The sequence below is a fragment of the Xenopus tropicalis genome, chromosome 8 (assembly GCF_000004195.4).
Source record: "Xenopus tropicalis strain Nigerian chromosome 8, UCB_Xtro_10.0, whole genome shotgun sequence".
Classification (NCBI taxonomy): domain Eukaryota; kingdom Metazoa; phylum Chordata; class Amphibia; order Anura; family Pipidae; genus Xenopus; species Xenopus tropicalis.
The window spans coordinates 43623391-43643401 of record NC_030684.2 but is presented as its reverse complement, the minus strand read 5'-3'; the positions used below and the strand labels follow the sequence as shown (position 1 = coordinate 43643401).

General features: G+C 41.3%; 1 protein-coding gene across 4 annotated transcripts in view; it reads right to left on the bottom strand.

Annotated features, from left to right (window-relative positions):
- eda (ectodysplasin A) overlaps nucleotides 1-18798 on the bottom strand; it is a 75080-nt gene extending 56282 nt beyond the window's left edge. For all 4 annotated transcript variants that reach the window (XM_004916809.4, XM_004916810.4, XM_004916811.4 and 1 more), the window contains exon 1: nucleotides 18269-18798. In XM_004916809.4, coding sequence (XP_004916866.1) covers nucleotides 18269-18568 — 300 coding nt within the window. In that variant the 5' untranslated portion in view covers nucleotides 18569-18798. The remainder of the gene's footprint in view (nucleotides 1-18268) is intronic.
- Between the last annotated feature and the right edge of the window lie 1213 nt (nucleotides 18799-20011).

Sequence of the window (20011 nt, the reverse complement as noted above, 5' to 3'; positions counted from 1 at the left end):
GCAAGTCACATACATTAACTATACACAGTTGTTTCTTTTTGACATGTCACGCAACAGTAAATTATCATGAAATTATCATGACGATCATCCTTCCAGACAAGCTGCTAAATGATATGTTCAACATCTTTTTATTACATAATGACAGTATTTGTATGTTATTGTATAAAGGTGTGGTTGGCAAGAATTTCTGGCACCTAAACTAGCTGTTTAGAGGTACAATGTATAATGCTTAGAATTAGAAATGAGCACAATATAATACCAAAAACTGTTTTATCTCAGGGATTTAGCAAAATCATCTTAATGGAGAAGGAAAGGCTAATAAAGAGTTAATCTCAAGCTGCAGGCATACCTTCAGTTCTCTCAATAGTGCTCAAGTCTCCCCATATTTCTCCCGTTCAGATGATCAGAAGCCTCATATGAAAAAAAAACGCTGAGCTCTGTAAAGAAAGTTTCCATAATTCCTCGCTCCTGCACCCAGACCCAGTATACATGCTCAGCTCGTAAGACTATGAGGAAGCTTCCGGCTGATTGGCTTAGATCACACATTCCTAAGGGGGGGAGGGAGTTCTTGAGGCAGGGGGGAGCAGGAGATGGGAGAGAGGAGAGAGCTGTGTGTCTCTGGCACAGGAAAACAAAGAGACAACAAATCCTGTTTCTTTTGACAGAGAACTCAGTACAGCCTTTATGATAAAGCTTACTTGGTTTTTACCTTTCCTTCTCCTTTAACATTGAGTGCCATCTGAGGACATTTATACAAAATACCAAGCAATCAATCACTATTAACAGCTTTTATAAATGGAGGGGCTTGCCAGAGTAGGCCATACATGGATCCACTTGCTTGCGTCAATAGAGCACGATTGGCTCATCATAATGGTGCTTTACTGTAGATCCACTTTAAATTAAACTGATAGGGATCTAGGAACACTAGAGAGAAAAATCATGCAGCAGGGCTAGTGAAATCTGGTTATATAGTGGGCTTCAGATGGGTAAGTGTAGATACTGGTAAAGATGTGGGCCAGGCCCCTAGGCTGGTTCTTCTCCTCCACACATACCACCTTCTCTGTGTATAGTGCAGTAGGACTGAGAGGGTAAAAACATGGGTCGCAGGTTCAGGTCCACTTAGGTCGAACACATACAGGTCTCTACTAAAGATTATGGGTATTATGCCAGAGGTTCCATAGTACATAAAAGAGTAAATAATGCCTTTGGCACATGGGTCGATTATCAGCATAATATTCCCTGGACTACTGCTTGCCACATAGGCCTTAGAGGGCTTGGCAGGAGAATTCTGCTTCTCCATCACCAAATGCTGTGTGATGCTGTAGGGCAGGGGTCCCCAACCTTTCTTACTCGTGAACCACAGTCAAATGTAAAAAGACTTAGGTGCTAAATAAGGGGTAAGATTGGCTATTAGGCAGTCTCTATGCACACTATCGGCTTACAGGGGGCTTTATTTGGTAGTATTGTTTGTATTCAATCAAAACGTGCCAAGTCAGGAATTAAAAAAAAAAAACTACCTGGTTTGGGGGCACTGAGAGCAACGTCCAAGGGGTTGGTGAGTAATATGTTCACAAGCCACTGGATGGGGATCACCGCTGTAGGGGATTCTTCGATCATGTTTTAAAGAAAATCAGCCCCCCAGCCCAACCCAACAGGAACATGCTTCTGTGTTTAGGCATTCACATATGCAAATGTCCACAAAGCATGCTACATTATAGCTCTTAATCATCATCATGTATCAATAGACTTCTAATATTCTTTTATATAAAATAGAGGACCCAAATTCAGTTTTAGAAGGTTTAGAACCAGTTAAGCACTTTGTTTATTTGCTCTTTTCTACAGAAAAGCTCAATGTGAGATTCCTGACATAAAGAGGGGAAAAGAGCCTTTTTTTTCCAGAATGTTTTCATGACTTAAAGACAAATAAATTGGCAAAAAGCATTTCTTTGTATCTCTGGAAACAAACTTGGCAGACATGTTTTTGCATTGGACTGACATGAAAGTACATCATTTTTTCATCCTAAATTACTGTTACTATGTTACCCCTCAACAACAAACCAGGCATTGAAAGTGTCTCTTTGCTGTTATACCAGCTAGAAAGCTGAAACATACTGTATACAAGGGTCTCAGCCAACACTTGTCTGGGTTACTTGTTCAGCACTGTCAGCAAGATCACTGCTAAGATTATTACTGATGACTGTTCTGCAAAGCTGTACCTTCAAATGCTGGTTACTGATCACCAGTGTTCCCTTTAAATGATCTTAAAGGCATATTTTCATATAATTGTGCCCCTTGTTATACTGAACACAATACCACAATAACAAGCAGCTTATCAGTTCCTATTTAAATATAATAGTGAGCCACTTCTCAGTACGCAGAATTCCCAGCCTTTACTGGGACCAAAGATGCGCTCCACAAAGCATCCACAGTGTCGTCTTAACTTCAAGCCAAGGCACCCTTTCACCAGCAAGTATGTGAGTTAATAGCCAATGTGTCTGAGTCCACTTCCTCAGGGGTGTAAATCATAAACCACAAAAATGGGAAATAGCTTCCAACTGGAGACCAAGAGAGCTGGATATTAGCAAACAGGCAAATGCTTTCAGCCTGGCCAAAGACTGGATTCTGAAGTAAAATCTGAGCTTTACTAGCGTTCAAAATTAATCCTATCATGGTATCAAATTTTACAAATTGTCCCTTCTTGCGCACAAGATGGAGAGGTGCAATTAAAAATGAAAGATATAGGCCCATTAAATGCACAGAACATCCCTCTCAGACTCGGATGTGCAGAAAGTTCATCATCCAATGAGAGACCAAAGTAAGAATTTCCTCTGGGAGATAATTTGGTCAGTGGGCAGACATTTAAAGGGAACCGTCACTAAATGATTAGCAATGCACGCAAACCCACCTCTCCATTTCCAGTATTTATTAAAAACAAACGGAGAGGAAAAAAAATGCAAAAACTGCCGGCATAAGCATTAATAACAGTGCCGCAAAACACTAATAGTGCATTCCGATGGAGAAGATTAACATCTGGATGTCATTTTTTCTGTTTATGTAATATTTCAGAGCTGCTAGTAAGTTTATAACCAATTTGTGTTCTTTTAATTGGTTGTTCCTCGGGAACCACTGTATATGATGATGCCATCTATAAGATATATATGAATTTAATTAATATCTTGTAACAAGAATTCAAACAAAATATTATTAAAAAAATGATTAGTATACGTAATCCTTTCAGTGCCACAGTCGGCTTTTTTAATTATGTCTACACATGGCATAGATCAAAGGGTAGAACGGAAATGTAGAATCTATGGCTCTGTCTCCGGAGTCTTTTTATGTGGGCAACATTGATTCTACAATTGAGAGAACTTATGGGTTTAAGCGTAATAAGGTTGTGCACATCACACAAACATTTAAGTCCAATGTCTAGTCCAGTTCTTAATCTAATGCATATGTTGTGAAGTCGTCTGACAAGAAGAAGTTCTATAGCATGCCATGTTCTGAAATTAAACTTGAAGTCCCTATGGTTTCCATGGTGGGAAGTGAAAATTCCATGGAAAGAAGAATAACTTCAAGGCTCAGAATCGGTCACTTTACCGTGAAACCGTGACAGAAGGTTGGATTGACTATACCAGCCTAAAGAGGGTAAGGGAATGGCCCATTCAAGACAGAATGATGTTTTTATAAAAGCATTATTCAGTTAATTTGATGGATCTGTTTCGACTACTACTCCCACCAATGTTCTCATTATACATAGCTAATGCATGATTAAATGTCCTATCAAGCAAAAGAAACAGGCTCCTGTTCTATTGGATTGGGTAGATAAAATATTGGTTTTGTCAGCAGAAGGCACATATTGTTTTTCTTGCTGATTAAAAAAAATCTCATAGTTCACAGTTGCTTGGTTGAGAGGTTATTGCTTGCTAAAGCTATCATTTCTCCATTTCCCATTTAAAATTGGCCACCCAGGTCACAATCTTATTAAAGTCAATGAGAAAAACAAGAGGTGAAAGAACTTTAGGGGATAAGTACAGTTATCCCTCTGTGCACAGTGATCAAGCAGTTCTTTATTTTATACCAACTACATTGCATGCAGTTAAAGGGTATGTAGGACAACATCTCTGACCAAACCCCAGAAACCGAGGAATATGTACAATAGATTGTACGGAAACTAGCACTGTGAAAAATGCTGCAGTGACTTAAAGTGGATGAAGCTAGACTTTTGAAAATAATGCTGAATTGTGAGGAGAGACTTCTGTGCCTTTTCTAAACTATTTGCATAGCTCCTATTAATAAATGACCACTAGTACCTATTTCCAAATTAAATATCTGTGACCACATCTATAAATGAAAAACATTTTTTCTACTGCCTAATACAGCAGTCACACAGAGTGCTAGTACTGGTGATTTACTGCCTGTAAATGCTCAAAATGGTGTTGCTTCAGCATAATAAGTTCCAGTTCAGTTGTTTTTTTTTTATTAAAGCAAATAGGGATGGTTTCCTTTTGGATGATAAAAGCCCTAATTTGCCAATAACCTCCACATAAAATGATTGTATCGTTGATAACACATAAGTTTAGAATACAAACTATGGCACACAGAAGCTTGCTTATAAAGGTATGGGACCTGTTATCTAGAACAACAAGCCCGAAACGTTGCCTTTGGCACTTAGTAAAGATTCACATTTTTCAAAACAACCGGAGTGCTGCTGTTTTCTTCATTCTTGAATTTATCTGCCCGGGCAGTGGGTACAGCGTGCACCTGGGGCTGCAAGAAGCTATTTTCACTGTGTAAGCACATGTTAACCAATTCTATTTGTTATCTAGAACAACTGGGACCTAGTTTTCCCCCACATTTTGTAATTTGGATCTCCATACCTTAAGTCTGCTAAAGAGCCTTTAAAATTAAATAAACCCAGTAGGATAGTTTTTTCTTCCAATAAGGATTAATTATATCTTAGTTGGAAACAGGTACAATCTGCTGTTTTTTTATTAGAGAGGAAAAAGAAAATCATTTTTAAAAATCTAAATTTTTTTATTAAAATGGTTTCCAGATACCATACCTGTATTAACTATATATAAGATATATATGAATATATATGATCATTAATTATATATAATCATTCCTATCACCTGCTGCATCAATGGAGCTTACAATCCTTCTGTATAGCATTAACATAACACACACACTAGCGTCAATTTCATCAGGAGCAAATGAACCTGCCTGTATGTTTTTGGATTATTTGGATTTGTTGCTATTATACAATATATAATACAACATATAAGTCACACACAGACCTTTCACTCTCAAGGGAAAGAGGTGTGTAAGTGGAAAACTAATAGATCTCAGCATAATTGCAAGAGGTTTAATTCAGCTAGGCGTAATTAATCTGACTCATATTGGAGCTCTTAGCACATTTCCTATAAAATTGCCCCAGGCATTACTCATCACACTACATGCCTATCATAATATTTACTTACTAATAACAGGAGCTTGATACTGCAGCAGACTGCTTTGCTTTCCAAGTCAACCAGAACTGCAACTCCCACAGGGCACAAACTTTGTATGGTACTACTCTGGATCCTAACCACAAGTGAATACTAACCGCAGCAGGGTGGAACAGAGGATTAATTGCAAAGACATCACAAAAAAAACTGCAATATCATGAAAACACATGGTTCAACATAAATTTCTACCTCTAGGTTTCCAGCACATTATAAAGAAAAGATTCCCTTGCACCTTCACGTGTTAAGATGGACATACAAGGAGTGATAAAAGCTGCCATCTTGGTCCTGGATAGAGTCAGCAAGGGGCCTAAATCTGCCCCAAATCAGCCAGATATCAACTGGTCAGGTTTGACTTATCCTTCAACAAAGCTTGGGACCATAGGCCCCTATGTATGACCAGATTTGGCCTAGTCTGTGGGTGGTAAATAAAGCCCAGTTTCGTTTGGCAGTTTATGGCCAGCTTTAAACTGCACCACAATCAATCATGACAATAAAAATAAGCTAGCCACGGAAACTATCAAAATGAGCCACAGAGAAATCAGGAATTGACTGAAAGCAATAGCTGGTCTTATTACAGGGAAGAAATTAAATCCTGGTACTTAAATCACATGCAAACACACTGACACTGAAAAACAGCAACAGAGATTCCTGATCATCTTTACTAACTGGACTGCTCTGGACTAGAGAACAGACTGTTAAACCCTGGCAGGAAATTGAATATAATTGTATATTTGCCTGCTGACTTAGTCCCCTTCCTCTGTGGTTTCACTTGCCGCATACTTTCTCTCACCACTCTTCCACTTCTTTTTCCTCACCTCAGTTAAAATGAACATTCAATGGCAATCCTGGCCCCTAGAAAACGTGCCTTGTCGAAAGAACAACCTTATTGTCCTAATTTCTTTAAGTCTTAACACCACTTTTCACTTTGTCCTGTTTCCTGCATGCATATATATTGATTGCTATAAACTGCCAATAGTGAATGTAGCTCTATATGTGTAGCCATACCATATACAACTTAAAGGAAAACACAGTTCACATTAGCAGCAACCAAGCTGTGCCATCACCTTTACTACCTATTTGTTTACAGAACAGGGATTGCTGTATCTTAGGGTAATATCAGATGTGTGTTTTCTCGGCTGGCACAAAAATGCCAGCATGGAAGGCAACAATACAACCAAATCTATCACTTTTACCTGTCCAGAGCTTCAAAGTGCTGATTGTGAGGGTTCAGATAAGTTTCAGCTGCACACTTAAGAGTTGTCCAAATCGAAATCCTGCAAACAGTGCTGGGAATAAGCAAACCCTAAGCCAAATCCTGGATTTAGTGCATCCCTTATAGGCAAGGGGAAGAACGAGAGTGTGCCTGCTCCCTTGTACTGTTACGTGACGTCCCCGATCCCAGGCAAGGAAACCAGTGGCAACACTGCAAGTTTATTTCTGCTTAATGGACTTAAGTCAATGAGAAAATTGCAGGTCATTTACTTTCACTGCAATCAAATCAGGTGACTAAAGTCAGGCTGTAAGCGCACGGGAGCAGAAAATATAAAACATTTGCTGACAAGTTTAAAATAACAGCCTCCAAATCCTAGGACTTTGTTTAAACTTACCGACAGTGAAATTGTGCCTTTTAGCGCTAAAGAAGCCTGCACATATTCATATAACCAAAGCAAAAACCTTCTTTACATTCAGTCAGCTCATCCATACACAGCTACCCCTCATTTAATGTGCTTCCACGACAGTCTGCAAGGGCGGCACTTCAATACAAAACATATTAGCACATTCTAATATTGTCATTTAAAAGGAGTATGAACTATAAAATAGCAGTGCTTTTCTACAATGCAATAAAACAATAAAACCTCGCTATATACAGGGTGAGTCCCATTTTATTTTATTATTTGTATTTAATGGAATCCTGCAGCTCCAGAAACTTGTTTAATTAGGAGACTAGAGAGGAGGGGAAATGTGGTCACAAGATTTTACCTTGGAGCTTGCCAGGGAGGCCCTGTACCACCTCTATCTATAGTTACTACAGGTACAGGATCTCTTATCCAGAAACCAGTAATCCATAAAGCTTCAAATTACAGGAAGGCCATCTCCCATAAACTCAATTTTAATCAAATAATTGAAATATTTAAAAATTACTTCCTTTTTTTCTGTAATAATAAAACAGAACCTTGTACTTGACCACAGTTAAGATATAATTAATCCTTACTGAAGGCAAAACACTACTATTGGGTTTAATTATTGTTTAAATAATGTTTTCGCAAACAAGGTATGGAGATCCAAATTGTGTATCTGGAAAACCCCACGTCCCAAGCATTCTGGATAGCAGGTACAATACCTCAACTAGCACATAGAATAAATAAACCCTGCCCATTTATCCTCCTATATTCCTTCATAAGTTATAAATATGTAGGCATAGCCAAGTATTTTGGCATCCGCCACACAGGAGGACATATTGTTTTGTGACACAAATTACAGGCATGACATGATGTTGAAGGATGTTTAGTTCAAGTGACATTAATTGTCTTACTTTATCCATGTGTACATAAAGCCCCTCTTAAATTAGTTTTGCAGCGTGTAACATCTTAAAATAAGGGAATGTCAAGTGGGGGGGGGGGGGCTATAGGGAGCGCTTGGTTCTGTAAACAATAATAATCGGACCAATCGACCCACACTAGAATGCAGTCCATACCATAATGAAGCAATCATGATGGTCACTGGTGACTAAAGGCATCCTTGGCCTTCTACAACCATAAAGCTACTGCCACCCATGGTGCTTTCTCCATTGGTGTTAAAATGCTTGGGGAGAAAATGGCAAGTGTGGTCTTTTAGTACTGCCATCATGGCATCCACTCTACCTGTTAACATGCACACAAGGTGGCTCACCTTTCGAAAATGTCCACTTTTTGTGCCATTTGTGTCAGTGATTAAAGGCTAAGGGGTGGTTCAAAGTGGGCCATAACGCCATAATTGCAACAGCTTAGGCCACCACCCACACTTTATTAACAGTGTTATGTATGCTGCATTGTATCAGTGGCTTGATAAAAGGTCTATGGTAGTCTGAGATCATAGCCCTATATTATATATTTTTTTACATACACACCCACATTTGACAATCATCTTTACACGGCTATATAAAGGAAATACAGGCACAAACTCCAAGCTTTTATAGTACTTGACACATTGTAAGGGGGGTCCTCTAATACTACTGTTTCATTCTGTAACTCTTGCTTGTTAAAAATATTATCGTAAAATGATGCTCAAAATAGGATTATACCCAACACGTTATCCATTTCAGTAACATTTCTCACTTGATATTTTATTTACCTCCACAACTTTACTAGTGCACCTGGGAGAGGACAGCAGAACGTATTAAAGCAACCAACCAAATATCGATATATATTATAAAGGGTTAAAACACTTTCCTTGTTGCAGAACAAAATTTTTCCCTGCATAACCATTAACTATTTGGTACACAGGATGTTTTGTTGGTAGCATCTGTATTGCAGAAGCGCCAGAAATTGTCTTCCCCTGCATTTTCTAGCACTTACACAAAGGCTTTTCCTCCAGCTAGGCCCAAGGACACCAATGAAAGGGTATCTTAAGGGCAAGGGAACAAGAGGACATTTGCCGACACTGAAAAAGAGAAAAGGGCTGCTCCAATGTAAGGGCAATCAGGTTATAAAATTCCTTTCCAAGAGAGGAATTCATTAGTAATTGATAGAGTTGGAGAAGCTTCTGTCAAGAAAAGAAGCATTAAAGCAATAAGCAACAGACCAATGCCCAAAATATTATATAATATTCTATTCAACTTACATCATATACTAGGGGGCAGTTATCAAATGTACCTAAAAACCATTTACAAGGGGCTGCATTCAAGACTGCACCTCTTCCTGGACATCCATGAAATATGGCTTACCGCACCAGACGGAAGTCAAAGGAGCCCTATGACAGTAAGGCACATAGGTCTGAAGTTGTCTCCATTAGCTAGTTACCTTTTTGATGATACCTGGCCCTTTCCTTGGCACCTGAGACATAGCAGTCTAACATACAGTCCAAGTTAATAATGGATGGAATAGTGACCCCTTTACTTATTTTCACAAAAGCCTTGTATAAAGCATCCCATGGCACAATGAGGCTGTGCAAGGAGTCTGCAAAGCCAACCAAGACCCTGCAGAGAGCTACTGAGAACAAATTTGCAATCGGAAATCTTCACTGTACCTTTTGATGATACAATAAGCCCATAGCAAAGTGCATGTATATTATACACTCCTTATGGTTTAAACAGAGACTTACTTAACTGAAGGTTTCAGTCAGGACATCATATATTATTTTTATGTGTGTGTGTTTCCCTTACCTCGATACATTTTACTGCCCAGTAAAGATTCAGTACATTTTAGAGAAACAAAGGAAATAAGCAAGTCTTAGTATTGCAACAAGATACATCAATGCAAACATGTGCAGCATTTGTGTTACTGGAAGTCTATAAAACAAGTTTATTGCTGTAGTACTGTGCGCATAAAACATACTTTTGCTCTTTATCCTCTTTATTTTTAGGACTGTAGAGGTTTTTAGAAGCCAAACTGCTAAAGGAAAAAAAGGAGATAAATGTAATAGTATCAATGATTCTAGTATTTCATTGTCCATTGTAGGAAGGATAAATGGAAGGGCCCCTAGGGAATATCCTTTCCTTTACTGCACACTTAAACTAGAAGCTACAGTTGTAAATTGTTTTACAGCCATTACAGCCACCGTTTGCTAATAACCTTCTTCCACACACAGTGAGCTGACGTATGAACAATAAAACCAGTGGCATTTTTACCGTGAGAATGTTTTCTGACTTAAAAAGAACATGGAAATCTATACGACAGCAGTTTTTAAATTGCTGTTTCAGAAAACACAATGACCTCAAAAAGGGTCTAATTAGGTATTGAGAGAAAGATCTTCAAAGTATACAAGAATCAATTGTCAAACTCAAGCTCTGTGTCTGGGCAATAAAGTGTTTTTCTGCAGCAATTACAAAGGGGGGTACTAAAACATGAAGTTACCACCTTATCTAAGCCACTTTGCAATCTGTGTATTATTTACTTTCAATCCTACTGAATCTTAAGGGTGAAGACACACTGAGCTACCAGTAGCAGATACTTTTTCATGGCTACTAAAGGCCAGAAAACACCATAGACTATAATTAGAATTGCCTCTGATAAAACACAGACAGACAATTATCAGTAAATGATCAGCATTGTCTATTTTAGTAGCCACAAGTAGCTGCTACTAGTAGCTCTGTGTGTCTTCACCCTTAATGTTTCTGAGGATTCTAAGTCCAGTGAACCCCTGAAGCTGGAAACAGAATGAGAGTGGGAATCTCTGTCTGTGTTTCAAATGAAGAATGGGCGTGTCCAGAAGCACAGCAGGAGTGGGATAGCCAATCACAGCCTCGCACTCAAGCAAAGACAGGCTTCAGGTCAGCCTAGCTGCCGATTGGTTCCTATCCTACAGTGCAGTGTACTGAGTGCCGCTGGCTCCCCTGCACATCCAGAGAATTCAGCCAGCAGGAAGTGAAACAGATGGGCAGTACTAGTGGGGCTTTGGTGGATTTTCTCAATAAATCAGTCTGAAACACAACTTTTTTTAAGCACAATCCTTCTATATTTAGAGGAGTATAATGCACTGGTACATTATTAATTTTTATATGATATGTCTCCTTCCACACTCCAGAGTGTGGGCTTTATTAGGCCACACCTTTGGTGGAGGAAACAATATATTAGTGACAGATGCCCTTTAAGAGCAGCAGGTACTCAACCCAATGCAGAATACCCACAAAGTGTTTATGTTTCAGTGAGAAAGTCTTGGCCATGCGAGCTGTCTTTGGACACCCAGTGGGTTTCCCATGTAAGATTCAGTCTGTAACCCCCCCCCCTTCCTGTACCTTCTGAGAAAAAAAAAATTCCCGACCTGGTAGATCTGCCCCTGGTGTGATCTCATTTCCGCTCATTTTGCAGTTTAAGGGTCGGTGGGTAAGTAAACCCAATGCGAGTAGAGTTAGGTAGTGGGTTTGGATATAATTTAATAAGATGGGCAGAGAGGGTAAGTTGATACAGGAAATCAAAAGGAAATAAGTAGTTAAGAGGTAACATAGTAACATAGTAAGTTGGGTTGAAAAAAGACATACGTCCATCAAGTTCAACCATAATGCCTATACCTAACCTGCCTAACTACAAGTTGATCCAGAGGAAGGCAAAAAACCCCATCTGAAACCTCTCTAATTTGCCTCAGAGGGGAAAAAATTCCTTCCTGACTCCAAGATGGCAATCGGACCAGTCCCTGGATCAACTTGTACTAAGAGCTATCTCCCATAACCGTGTATTCCCTCACTTGCTAAGAATCCATCCAGCCCCTTCTTAAAGCTATATAATGTATCAGCCAGTACGACTGATTCGGGGAGGGAATTCCACAACTTCACAGCTCTCACTGTAAAAAATCCTTTCCGAATATTTAAATGGAACCTCCCTTCTTCTAAACGGAGTGGGTGCCCTCGTGTCCGTTGGAAGGACCTACTGGTAAATAAAACATTAGAGAGGTTATTATATGATCCCCTTATATATTTATACATAGTTATCATGTCACCTCTTAAGCGCCTCTTCTCCAGTGTAAACAGACCCAACTTGGCCAGTCTTTCTTCATAACTGAGACTTTCCATACCCTTTACCAGCTTAGTTGCCCTTCTCTGGACCCTCTCTAACTCAATAATGTCCGTTTGAGCACTGGAGACCAAAACTGAACAGCATATTCTAGATGGGGCCTTACCAGCGCTCTGTAAAGGGGAAGAATAACCCCCTCCTCCCGTGAATCTATACCCCTTTTAATACAGCTCAAAACCTTGTTTGCCCTTGCAGCTGCTGCCTGGCATTGCTTGCTACAGCCAAGTTTATTATCTACAAGGACTCCAAGGTCCTTCTCCATTATGGATTTGCCTACTGCAGTCCCATTAAGGGTATACGGGGCTTGCATATTTTTACATCCCAGGTGCATGACCTTACATTTATCCACATTAAATCTCATCTGCCACTTAGCTGCCCAGATTGCCAGTTGGTCAAGATCCTGCTGCAGGGATGTCACATCCTGGATAGAATTGACTGGTCTGCAGAGTTTTGTGTCATCTGCAAACACTGATACATTACTCATAATACCCTCCCCTAAGTCATTTATGAACAAATTAAACAAAAGTGGACCCAGTACAGAACCCTGAGGGACCCCACTGAGAACCTTACTCCAAGTAGAGAATGTGCCATTAACAACCACCCTCTGTACCTGATCCTGTAGCCAGTTTTCTATCCATGTGCAAACGACTTCACTAAGACCAATAGACCTTAGCTTAGAAAGCAGTCGTTTGTGGGGAACGGTATCAAATGCTTTGGCAAAATCCAAATAGATTATATCTACTGAATCCCCACTGTCCAGCTTCTTACTTACCTCATCATAAAAAGCAATTAAATTGGTCTGACATGACCTGTCCTTCATAAAGCCATGCTGATTACTGCTCATAATGCCATTCTCCACTACATAATTTTGAATGTGATCCCTTAACAAGCCTTCAAATAACTTGCCCACCACGGATGTCAAACTTACAGGCCTATAATTGCCAGGCTGAGATCTTATTCCCTTTTTAAATATGGGAGTGACATTCGCCTTTTTCCAATCCCTAGGTACCATACCTGATGAGAGCGAGTCTGAGAATATCAGAAACAAGGGCCACTGCAATTCTGCCCCTAGCTCTCTCAGTACCCGAGGGTGTATTCCATCTGGCCCCGGTGCCTTGTTTACATTTATCGTGTGTAACCCTTTAAGCACCATATCCTGTGCCAACCACTGTGTAGTTGGAGCTGAGGCAACAGTGAAGCTATTGGGTGGGACTTGGCCCACTGGCTCCTCTACTGTATACACAGAAGAAAAGAACTGGTTAAGCACATCTGCCTTTTCTGTATCCGCTGTAACCATATTGTTATTATAACTCAATGGGGCCACACCCTCAACCTGCATCTTTTTACTATTAATATACTTAAAAAACTTTTTGGGGTTAGTCTTGGCCTCGGCCGCGATGCGCTCCTCATTTTCTATCTTTGCCTTCCGGATTGCTGTTTTACAACACTTGTTATAGTGTTTATATTCATTAAACGCAGCTACTGTCCCCTCTGACTTATATTTCTTAAAAGCTTTCCTTTTTTTCCCTATTAACTTCTTTACCTCAGAGTTAAGCCACATAGGGTGATTCTTAACACTTCTACTTTTTCTTATTAATGGAATGAATTGAGAACAGTAATGATTTAATATCATTTTAAATGACAACCATTTCTGGTAGACAGAAACCAAAGGTGTATGGGCACCTTTACTGTTGCCCTGTATAAATCACAGAGTAAACTGTATTGTGGGCAAGCCCTGCTTCGATCTTTTGGGCAAAGACATTAGTAGCAGCTCTTGTCACGGCTACTAAAGGCCAGAAAATACCATGCCATAGACCAGTGCTGTCCAACTTCTGTTGTACCGAGGGACGGAATTTTTCCGACCTACGTGGTGGAGGGCCGATAATGGAAGCCAGTTTTGACCACTCCCCTTTTTGAAACCACACCCATGTTATCACATGACCATACCCATATTAATGGTTGTAGTACAGCAAAAACCTGCCATACTCTGCCTGCCCTACCCTGCCTGTGTGCCATACTCTGCCTGCCCTACCCTGCCTTTGTGTGTGCTATACTCTGCCTTCCCTACCCTGCCTGTGTGTGCCATACTCTGCCTGCCCTACCCTGCCTGCGTGCCATACTTTCACTGTGTGTGCCATTCATTCTGTGTGCCCGCGGGCCGCCAGTTGGACAGCACTGCCATAGACAACACTGAGAATTGCCTCACTAAACACACCCAGAGACAGTTATCCATAAATGATCAGCATTGTCTATATTTGTAGCCGTGACAAGTAGCTGCTACTAGTAGCTGTGTGTGTCTTCATCCTTATTGTCGAGCCTTGGGAAATACTTGGTCTACGACTTTTAGTGGATGTGTGAGTCGGCACACCAGTAGCAGCATTGCTACCACACAACCAGGATATATTCCGCTCTTAAGGTGCCCATACACGTGAAGATCCGCGAGCGGATCTTCTCCTGATATCCCCACCTACAGGTGGCCAATATCGGGGAAAATGTAGGCTAATTCGATCGAATTATAAAGGCGGCAATGGGGCAATCGGTTCGGGGACCGCATCAATAAGCCGATGCGGCCCCCGATCCAACTAAATCTTTTAACCTGCCCGATCAATATCTGCCCAATTTCAGGCCAGATATCGGTCGGGCATGCCCCTCGTTCCTGCCCCTACATGGGCCGATAAGCTGCCAAATTGGTCCAAGGAACCAATATCGGCAGCTACAATCGGCCCGTGTATGGCCACCTTTACTCCTTTCTCCTTATCTCTTCTCTTTCCTTCTATACTTACTTTCTTTATGCAATACTTACTACTTACACACTTACCTTACACTCCCTATTTTAAACATCTTCTATTCCTTTTCCCACTTACTTCCTATTTACACTAATTATTAGTCTATCTAATAAACATTCCAAGTGGAAATGTGGCACAGTGGGTTGGTGGGTCTATCAGGTTACTGATCAGCTGGTCCAGGTCAAGCACGGGGCTGCCCAAAGAGACAGCACAGAACTCACGAGGCTGGTAACCACCAAAGACGACAGGTAAAATATCATCTCTATAGCAGCAATGATCCACAACTTCAAATTTGTCATGGGAGCTCCCTTGGAGAGAGTCTGTGACACTCACATGCTCAGTGTACTCTGGGCAGCTGTTCGCCGGTGGGATGGCAGGGGAAGGCAACTCGGGGAGATTAGTCGCCCGCGAACAGGGAGTTTTGCCGCGGGCGACTAATCTCCCCGTGTGCCAGAGCCCTTAGTTCTCCTTTAAAGTATCAGTGCCTACGTTACTTTAATTTTAAAGTGAAGTTCCCCCTTTAAAATATTACTATCTGGCCACACGCAGGCCAAATTTCTATGGGCTGACTAATCAGGCTGAATGTGATGCAACCACAAAAAAACAAATTGCCCTGATTTGATAAGTCAGCCAGCAGGATTGCACAGGGTGAAACCCCTTATGCTTCCTGTGGGCCAGTGACCTACCACAACTCCAGATTGTGATGGGCAGACTGCATGTTATCACAGCTAAACTAGCTGCAATCCAATACCATTTCAGTCACCCAGAATGGCTGGCAAAAGCAGCAATCAGATAATTTCAGTCCATAAAGAGAAATCCACCTGCACTCAATAGAGCTATGGAGAAATTAACAAGAGAATACGATACCTGCCAAATTCACAGTCATCATCTGTGCACCAACACCCAAGGGGCAAGTTATTCCATTCCAACAGAAAACTTCTAAATAGTCGGGTCAGCTGTTAAGCTCTGGTTCAAGAAGAGTTTATTTTTTTTACTGCATTATATGGCAGTTGCACGAAAGCATTAGGGAAAGAGGTTTCATTAGTTACAGAACAGACATATCACACAGTTTCGCCAGGGTATGAGATTTAAAGCAAGGTATAAGACTTGGGTACATCTGGTCTTCATCTCTGTGTATTTGGATCCTGTTTGCTTAGAAATAGTCTGTATATTTCTGTTTATCGAGTTTGCAACTAAGCAAATCACGCCATCGCCAAATCAACGGTTTTCTAAGTAAAATCAAACTCATGTAGTGGATTCTGGGTATTACTTAGAATAACACTACAGAGTTGAATACAATGCCCCTGTAGCTGGGGGGCAAATGAATGGTTTCTACTGAACTGCAAATTCACACAAACCATTGGCAGTCACACAAAAATAATTGCGAGACATGCTGCGGTTCAGTGATTCCAGTACAACTGCCTGAGGGCCAGTTCTAATGGTGACCACAAAAGGCAGAGAATTAGTTCACTGGTTGGCCATACAAAAGTAAAATTTAGAGATGTATCAAGTTGTCCAGGCAAATATTCTTCAACTCATGTGGCTTGCTGAATAGAACTGCTCATTTGTTTGGCAGAGCCGCAGTCCCACTCTTTTCCAAATCTACTGCATTCATGGATAGCCCAATGGCTCTGATTCACTAAATGAGCTGTGTCCCATCTCACTTCCAAAACTGCCACTGCCTCATGTTCATTAACAAGAACCATCACATTTTTAGTCTGGACAGACCAACTGCAATTTAATGGAATTGTAGGACAATATGTTCTAAAAGCTGCCTATACAAGCACAGTTGGCAATACCAATGCATGCATGGCAGCCATTACTGTAAATAAACCATCTGCATTTACAATCCTAGGTGATACCCTTATACCAACACCAAACAGGGTTCCATTAATTCACGGACAGCAAACAGCAATGGGGCCAATCTAATATACAATTTAGCAGTAAATATTAACATGGCAAGAAGAATAAACTTATGTAGTTCCATTTGGTTTGTTCCATTCAGATGCAAAAGGCTAAGTTTGCATTCTACTAGACTAAATCCACTTTTCTCTCTTGTAACAAAGGACAGGAGATTGTTCTTTCCATTACAACAGTAAGGTGTTTGCTCAGTCCACTACCACTTATATATATTATATTTTCCATGCTATGCAAATACATACAAGAGCTTGCCACCAATGCACACCATACATAGGCTCAACACAGCAGAATGATGGTATCATCTGATACAGGCGCTAAAGGGGATGTAAACCCAAATATAATTTTGCTTAATTAAGGTACTTGTTATGCAAAGCAACCCTCCAATATATATGTATTGTATAATTGCTACAGAGTGCAGTCCCTTTCTATTCTCTCTATCTCTATTGGTATTACTTTTACAAATAACTTTGAAATCATTGACGTTTAGAATGAAGGTATATTGGAAAGCTGTCTATGAAGATTTTCATTCATCCAGGTCATGGTATATCTAGTATAAATAAATTTGAAGCAACTGGACTTGTTTAGTAATCATTGAAGACGTTTCACTACTCATCCGAGCAGCTTCTTCAGTTCAACTGAACTGAAGAAGCTGCTCGGATGAGTAGTGAAACGTCTTCAATGATTACTAAACAAGTCCAGTTGCTTCAAATTTATTTATACTAGATATATTGGAAAGCTGTTTAGAATGACATTTTCTTTCATTAAGCAAACTGATAGCTTTGGGTTTACATCCTGCAGCAGTCAGTGGGTGCCAGAGGTGCTGGAAGTTGCAGTTAACCACTGTAGGATGTATCTCTTTAACATGCCTGTAGACAATGAAGGTAGCAGTGAATTGTTCAGATAAAGCACACATTAGTAAGCTTGGAATCCCCATAACTGATAAGCACTGATTTAGCTGCCTGATAAGGAAGATAATGATTGACAGTTTTAGGTGAGCATCTCTAGGACAGTGGTCCTCCCCTCTGTATGTCCCAAAGGGTACCAGATGGGCCAGCTTCCAGGGCATCCTCACCACTGGAAATCCTGCCGGAGCGCTACACTGATCATCTAAAGTGATGCCCCAGCACCCCCTGGCATGCACTGACAGCATTCATGTAACAGCTGAAGAGTGACAGGTTGCTGCACATCCCTAAACACATCCCATTGCAACTTGAGGCACATCTCTCCCTGCAGAGGCCCCTGGTGCTGTTGTGAAACTACAACTCCCAGAAGTGGAGTAGGAGGGGCTGAAAGTTGTACTTCTGTAAATATTTCTGAATGACTTCCCACTAAATGAAAGAGTGGAAGGTACCTGTCGCCGGTCGTTGGGCTGCTGCATGTCAACCAGTCGCAAAGCAGTCCTCCACTGCTGCAAAGTCCCTACCGGAGCTTCACTTGTCCCCGAACCCCTAGACAGCTCCCGTCTTAACTCCGAGCGCAATTCCAGATAGCAGCAAATGGTCACCAGGTGTAAGGACAATGACAGGACGAAAAAGCCCAGAAAGAGCCGGCAGCTCCCACAACGTTTCGGACAGGCACATGCAGGCTGCTGCTGCAGGGAGGAGTCAGAGGAGTCCATGCCACGCTTGTCCGAGGAACTCCGCGGTGCCATGCTCGGGAAAGGAGCGGCCCCAAGGGCGCACTGGGACTGTGGGGGGGAACTGCAGCCACTAGAGCGCCATGAGTGGCGGCCGAGGCGAGCCCTACAGATGCTGGCGGAGAGGAGACGCGGGAGGGACGGGACAGCAGGCGAGCTGCCCAGTTCTGCCACAAACACGCCTCCAACATTCAAAGCCACCGCCCCCCTAAGCCCAGCATTTTACACTGGCCCCGCCTACTCGCCCCGCCCACAACAAAGCAAAGCTGGGAACTCTTTTCCAGATAAAAGTGCGCCTTATCCCAAAATGCACTGCGTCTCATCTCAGCGACTCCTCCCCAAGATCACATGCGCAGGGTGCCATCTGTCGGAAACGCAGGGAACTTCAGCGCCCTGTTGTGAAAATATGTTTGACAGCTGAGTGATGTTATGATATATGACAGTACACGCCGCAGGTTATATTCTGTAAAGCTATACAATTTACAATACTATGTGGTGCCACAACGTATTTGTCATTGTGCATTAATATTCTTTTTAAAAGGTGCATGGTTGTTGCCTGTACATACTACTAAACTACTCTGTCCTTGCAGCTGGCAGACATATCCCCAAATGCCTGGGTGCAATAACCCATAGCAACCAATAAGACTTTTGCTTCTAAACAGGGTGCCTGCAAGTGACTGGACCTGTAGGTAGCATTGCCACCTGTTTTACTGGAAGGGCTGGTAAAATTAAAAAAATACATTTACACACAGAGCTTCTGGAAGCCCAATGTGCCCCCAAGTCGCCTTAATGCATCCCTTCTACAACATCAGTATAAATGCCCCCAGCGGCCCAGACCCGACACTTGCAGCGCTCCCTCTGCCCGACCGTTCCTCCCCTGACTCGTTAAATTTACGAGCTCGGGGCATACCTCCCAACATTTCATTAAGAGAAAGAGGGACAAAAATATGTGACGCGGGTAGTTGGTGAAATTTTTTTGGCCACGCCTGCTTTGTGACCACGCCCCCACATACCACACCCTCTTTACATGCCCCAGATGTGCCATTATAATCACTAAATAAAAAGAATAAAGGACATATTAACTTCAAAAGTGTCAGTATGACTACATTAAATTGATAAAGGGCATATTAACCCCAGACATCCCAGTAAAATTACTAAATGAAACTGATAAAGGGCATATCAACTTCAGACATGCCAACAGTTATGTGCATTTGCCAAAGTTATAAACAGGGCCAATTCCAGTGGTACATAAATCTATGTTATTTCCTTCTATTTTTTATCAGTTGAAAGCAAAACAATATTAATGTACCACTAGAAGTTCTAGCCGTATTAACAAGGCCTAAGGTTCCCAGACTTATAAGGGCCCCTTTTAAATGTCTGCTATATTTTACCTCTTCCCCTGCATGCTGTGCTCTGCCATACCTCCCAACATTTGAAAAATGAAAAGAGGACAATATT